This window comes from Bidens hawaiensis, unplaced genomic scaffold, assembly GCF_021521415.1.
Source record: "Bidens hawaiensis isolate Kalapana, Puna unplaced genomic scaffold, B.hawaiensis_p1.1 tig00064519_1, whole genome shotgun sequence".
Classification (NCBI taxonomy): Eukaryota; Viridiplantae; Streptophyta; class Magnoliopsida; order Asterales; family Asteraceae; genus Bidens; species Bidens hawaiensis.
The window spans coordinates 55,651-62,534 of NW_027501505.1; the positions used below are offsets into that span (position 1 = coordinate 55,651).

Here is a 6,884-nt window from a genome sequence, read left to right on the forward strand (position 1 = left end):
AAGGTGAAGACCTTATAAACCTGGCGATAAGGCCGATTAAACTTAGGAGAGAGTTGGCCAACCTGTTTTTTCCACTTGAGGGCCCTATTGCTCGGCATTTCTGCAACTTGGCACATTTGACAAAACAAAAGTATAATGTGAAAATATAAACATAAAGTAAAATTTTACCAAGTATCGGACTGAAGCAATTGATTAGGATTCAGGATCCTGATCAACAAAAATACTTTTTTAGATGGATTGCATTCCAAGCCTTGGGAGCATGTCACCTTCCATATTCATCAAATGATATGCCCCCTTTCCTGCTTCGACTTCAATTAGATAAGGACCCTCCCATTTGGGTGCCAACTTCCAGTCGGCGGGATTAGTTGTGTTTTGGAACGCCTTTAGAAGGACTAAGTCTCCAACTTCAAATCTTCTAATTCTGATATTCTTGTTGTATGCGCCGACCATTTTTTGTTGGTAGGCTGCTATCCTAAGTCTTGCTTGATCTCTGAGTTCTTCCACAGTATCTAGATCTTGGACAAGATGCTCGTCATTTGTCTCAGGATCACGGATGCTTGTTCTGGCTGTTGGGTACACCATTTCAGTGGGGATCACTGCCTCAGCTCCAAAGACTAATGAGAACAGCATCTATCCTGTGGCATTCTTTGGAGTTGTCCTATCTGCCCAGAGCACATAGGGTAGTTCCTCAGCCCATTTGCCTTTCTTTACTCCAAGCTTTTTCTTCAGGTTGTTGATGATGACTTTGTTGCTTGATTCTGCTTAGCCGTTTGCTTGTGGATGGACTGGTGTTGAAGTGATAATTTTGATTCCCTAGCTTTCACAAAAGTTAGTTCTTTTCCCAATAAATTCGGAACCATTATTGCAAATAATTTCAGAAGGAATTCCAAATCTAGTTATAATGTTACGTTTGATAAAGAATATTACTTCCTTTTCCCTAACTTGAGGGAAAGCCTCAACTTCGATCCATTTAGAGAAATAGTCTGTCATTGCTAACATGAAGACTTTTCCTCCTGGAGCTGTAGGGAGTTTACCCACTATGTCCATTCCCCATTTCATGAATGGCCACGAAGAGACAATAGGGTATAAGGGTTCTGCCGGTTGATGCAAAATGTTGCCGTGCCTCTGACAAGCATCACACTTCCTGGAATATTCCATAGCATCCTTCTTCATTGTAGGCCAGAAGTATCCGGTTCTTAGAATCCTTGAGAATAATGCTCTGCCCCCCTGTATGGTTGCCACAATCTCCTTCATGGAAATCCTTCAGTACTTCTTGGATCTCGGATCCTTCGATGCACCATAAATATGGATCTGCAAGGGATTTTTTATATAGCATATTATGTACAATAGTATACTGTGATACCTTGGCTCTAAAAGCTTTTGGGGTTCTCTTCTTTTGGGATTTCTCCATCTTGAATGTACTTCATTATCGGAATGAGCCAGGATGAATGATCAAGAGAATGATCCTTAGGATCCGTGTGTTGACTCCCATCTATCTCCATTGCTTGGTATTCCTCAATTACAGGGGATAGTACATGGATGATAAGGATTTTTATGTTCTCTGGGAGCTTCAAAACTGAAGCCAGGTTTGCTAAGGCGTCGGCCCCAGCATTTTCTTCTCTTGGTACCTACGCAATTGTAAAATAATCGAAGGGTCCTGTGAGATCCTTTACCATATCTAAATATTTAATTAATTTCTCACCTTTGACTGCATATGAGCCATTAAAGTGATTAGCAATTAATAATGAATCTACAAAAATATGAAGATACCTGATCCCCATACCTTTGGCCAGTTGTATACCTGCAATAAGTGCCTCGTATTCTGCTTCATTGTTAGTGGCCTGGAATTCACAAGCTATGGAATAGGGTATTATGTCCCCCTGTGGCGATTTTAGTAGTATTCCCAATCTTGTGCCTTTAACATTTGAAGCTCCATCAGTGAAGAGTGTCCAAGGATCTTTGTCCTCTTCAAGCTGTCGAACTTCAAGATTGGCTTGTTCCTCTATATCAATACTGAAATCAGCCACAAAGTCTGCTAGTGCCTGTGACTTAATCGCATTTCTAGGCTCATATTGAATATCATATGCACTTAATTTTACAGCCCACTTGGCCATTCTACCCGACATTTCTGGTTTTCTAAAGACATTCCTTATGGGATAATTGATTTTTACAATAATAGTATGGGTTTCAAAATAATGTCTTAACTTAGTTGAAGCCATAATTAGAGCAAGAATAAGCTTTTCTAAGTGAGAGTACCTGGATTCGGCATCGAGGAGACTTTTACTTACATAGTAAATTGGATGTTGATTACCTTCGTGATCTTTTACCAAGACCTCGCTAAAGGCAGTGAGGGAGACGGCTATATAGAGGATCAATGATTCTCCATCTATAGGTTTCATCAAAGCAGGGGCTGAGGATAAATAATCCTTCAGAGTGGTGAGAGCAGCTTCATGTTTCTCCGTCCACTCGAATTTTTGTTTTTCCTTAGGATGTCATAAAAATCTTTACATCTTTCCGAGGATTTTGAAATGAACCTGTTAAGTGCTGCCACCCTTTCTGTTAATCTTTGTACCTCTTTGACGTTTGTTGGAGACTTGAGATTTAAGATGGCTTGGATTTGCTCTGGACTCGCCTCTATCCTCCTTTTGGTTACCAAATAGCCTAGGAATTTTCCGGCTTTGACACCAAATACACATTTAGCAGGATTTAGCTTCATGTTGTATTTGTCGAGGATGTCAAATGCTACTTCCAGATCCTTAAGGTGATACTTTGCCTTTTTTGATTTCACCACCATGTCATCGATGTAGACTTCCATGGTATCTCCCAACTGTTCCTTGAACATCATATTGACTAGTCTTTGATATGTAGCACCTGCATTTCTAAGACCAAACGGCATAGCAATATAAAAATATATGCCCATAGGGGTTATAAACGCTGTACCCACTTAATCGGATGGTTCCATCTGGATTTGTTGAAATCCCGAGGAAGCATCCATAAAGGTCAACATTTCATGCCCTGCGGTAGCATCCACCATGGAGTCAATGTGGGGAAGAGGGAAAGGATCCTTGGGACATGCCTTATTTAAGTCAGTAAAGTCGACACATACCCTCCACTTTCCATTTTTCTTTTGAACTACAACCACATTGGCTAACCATTTTGGATATTTTACTTCTCTAATCATACCTGCCTTTAGTAGTTTCTGTACCTCTTCTTGAATGATCGCATTTCTTTCTGGGGCAAATTTCCTTCTTTTTTGATGAATGGGCCTGAAAGAATGATCAATTCCAAGTTTATATGTTATATCATCTTTAGAAATACCTGTCATATCTTCGTGCTTCCATGCAAAGGTTGATTTTCTTTGTTGTAAGAAGGATATTATATCCTTCTCAATGGACTCTTGTATCTCTACACCTATTAGGACTTTGCCGTCATGATCCTTAGGGTGCAAGACCACTTCCTTAGAGTCTTGTTCCCTAGTCTCCATGACATTTCTCCGTGTTTTCTGTAATTGCTATGCTTCCCTCAACTTTTTTCTAGACCTCATTGAGGAAGTGTAACAATCCTTAGCATCTTGCTGATCACTTTCGATCTTCGCTATCCCCCATGGGATAGGTAGCTTCGCACATTAATGGTAAGTGGAGGGGACCACCTTCATCTCATGTATCCATGGCCTGCCAAGAATAACATTGCAACAAGACAAGGAATCGATAACACAAAATTTTTGAAAAGAATTTACTCCCTCTATATATATAGGTAGTTTGATGTCCCCAAATGTATTTTTTGTTTCCCTACTAAACCCTACAAGAACTGAGGATCGTGGGACAATTTCCGACTCCAGGATATTCATCCTTCGAAGTACTTCTAGTTGGATAATGTTAACTGAACTTCCTCCATCAATGAGTATCCTGCGTACATAATGGCTAGAAATAAATAAAGTAATGACTAAACCATCATGATGAGGATCCTGAACATTGACTCGATCATCCTCATCAAAGGAGATAATTCTTTGCTCGGCTGTTGTAGAAGTCTTGATTGGCCTTTCACCATTCTCCAGTTTGCATTCTTTGGCGTACTTTTTTGCAGCCGAGTAAGAGGTTCTGCATATATCGGATCCTCCAAAGATCATGTTGATAACTTGAGCGTCTGGGGGAGGCGGAGCAGCCTTTTCTGGAACTGGTTTAGGATCCTGGTTCCTGGGCTTTTTTCTTCCGAACAGCTCCTTAAGGTGACCCTTGCTGAGGAGGTAGCTTATCTCCTTTCTTAAGGCTATGCAATCTTCTGTCATATGGCCGAAGTCTTCGTGAAAGGCACACCATTTCGATTTGTCTTTGGGGAGCGGTTCCTTCTCATTTTTTCTTGGCCATCTTGCTTTGCCGCCCAAGTTCCTAACAGCAAGCATCACTCCTCCCATATCTACGGAGAAGCAATAATCAGATATTCTTGGACAATCTTCAACGTCCTCCTCCTCTTCTACAGCATTGATCTTCTGGCCATTTGGTTTATTGTATGGCTTAGAGTTGCTGTTCCTGAAGTAGGATCCTTGTTTCTTGTCTTGAGATTCATTTTTCACCGGTGTGCTCAGTTGATATTGTATTCTTTGATCCTCCTCCAACCTGATGAATCTTAAACCTCTGTTTCGGACTTCATCTAAGTTCCTGCAAGGGTTCATCACAAGATCTTGATAAAATGGAGAGTCCTTTTGTAACCCCATTTTGAATGCCTCAACAGCTGTCGGGACATCCAAATTTGGAATTTCCAAGGCCTCTCTTCCGAATCTTGTAAGGAACTGCCTAAGGGGTTCCCCACGAGGTTGGAAAACTCTATATAAATCACTAGTTAATTTTTCGAAAGATCTACTGCATGAAAATTGACTATTAAGTAGATTGATTAAATGAGAAAATGAGGTAATAGAATAAGGAGGAAGACATAGCAGCCATTTAAGGGCGGATCCAGTGAGGGTTGAGCCAAAGCCCTTACACAAGCAAGCCTTGATGTGTGTCTAATAACCCTATAATAATGACCCTCACAACTAAGCTTTAATATTAAAATGAAAATCCTAAAACCACACACAACCGGCAAGTGTACCGATCGCAAGTAGTATAGACCTAAGAAGTCCGAGTATCGAACACGTGGACACGTAAGACGCTAATGATCACTAACCCTAGACAAGACCTACCTTAGAATAATATTATATTGATTTTTGAATTCTTTTAACTTAACTGAACTAACTAGACTGACTGATAAAACTTACCAAAAATAGAAAACTTAACGACAAACTAACTGTGTTAACTTCGGATGGAGAAAAACGTCTACCTAGGTCTGAATCAAATTGTAGGCCTAACAAGCTAATGGATTGAATGATTTCAAGACACCGGTTCCTAAAGATGACACGACTAAGGATCGCTCGGGCTCACTGGATTACCTCTCGGTCTCACTCAATAAACCCTAACTACTTAAAATCGGCTAAAACAACTAAACCGGGAAATAATTTCTAACGTGTTCTAATGAAGGATCACCTCTCGGTCTCACCAACACTCGACCCTAATGGTAATGAATACTACACAACCAAGGATAGAGGAACAATTCAACTTAAACCAAAATAGATCAACTAGTCGCTCAAAACACCTAAACCTGACAAGAAATGAACTCGCTCTCGCGCAATCCTTATTCTAGCATGCAAAGGCAAAGAGACAACCCTAACTTCTTATCACCTCTCGGTCTCAAAGAAGGTGTCTAACCGCTGTACTTTAACCAAATAATCATGCAACAAAACCCTACGGTTGTTCCTACCACAAACAAACCCTAAACACCAAGTCTAGAATCAAACATTGCACCGATCAATCAATACAAAACTAATCAATCAACACACGGGATTTATGCAATAAATTGATATATTTTCCAGCCACTAAACACAACCTATTTCATGTCTAAATCAAACTTTATAATAGCAATTAAGGTCTATCAATCAAACAATCCCACAAGCTCATCAAACATTAACAATTTTCATCTTTCCTAGGTAGAACTAACAAGATTAGCCTCTCATAATTTTTGGACAGCAGCAAACACTCAACAAAATCATCATTAAACTCATACCAATCATCATAATAATCATCCAACAATCAATACTAATCAATAACAAGTCAATCCTTAAAGCAATTGCAAAACTAGTGAACAATTCAACAAGTATAAGAAAGATTGATGAACAATAGTTTAAAGAAAGGATATGAGATGGTTTTCGGGTGCTCTTTGCTGCTGTAAAACGGATGGTAAATGATCACCGAGGCTTTTTCTTGTATCTTCTTCCTTCCCTAGCCGCCAAGACACCAAACCCTAGCCGCCAAAAAAGTTTTTTTCTCCTTTCTCCCTGCTGGAAATCCCGATCGCAGAAGCTGTTCAGCCTAGGGTTTTTTTAATTTTTTATATATTATAATATAATGTAAGATTTGGGCCTCCATGATGCATACGGGCCGGGCCTTGAGTTTTACTTGAAAACGTATGCGTAAAAGGCTCGTAAACTACTCCAAAAGCTCGGTTTCTTTCTTTCTTTCACCCAAAACATACAATATGAATAAAATTATGTAAAACCTATCTAAAACAAGTTAAAACACATAAAATGTAATAAAAAGTTTAGATAAAAGGTGCGGAAAATACGAGTGTTTTACAACACATCAAATATCCCCACACTTAAGACTTTTTCGTCCCTGAAAAAGAATACTACACAGGATCATATCCGAGTTCAACCGACAACTCTTGGTTTTATTTATTTATTATTATTATTTTATTTTTTTTTCTTTTTAAAGTATTAGAACAAGTGACCCGTTACCCAATTATCTCTTCCAACTTTCACCTAATAAGCTAGATCAGGTCGATTGCCGGTATTGCTG

At 39.4% G+C, this 6,884-nt stretch overlaps 1 protein-coding gene across 1 annotated transcript; it reads right to left on the reverse strand.

Moving 5' to 3' along the window:
• Positions 1-228: 228 nt before the first annotated feature.
• Positions 229-630, reverse strand: LOC143604256 (uncharacterized). Its single transcript, XM_077080790.1, has one exon. The coding sequence runs from the start codon at positions 628-630 to the stop codon at positions 229-231; it is 402 nt and encodes a 133-aa protein (XP_076936905.1).
• Positions 631-6,884: the final 6,254 nt, after the last annotated feature.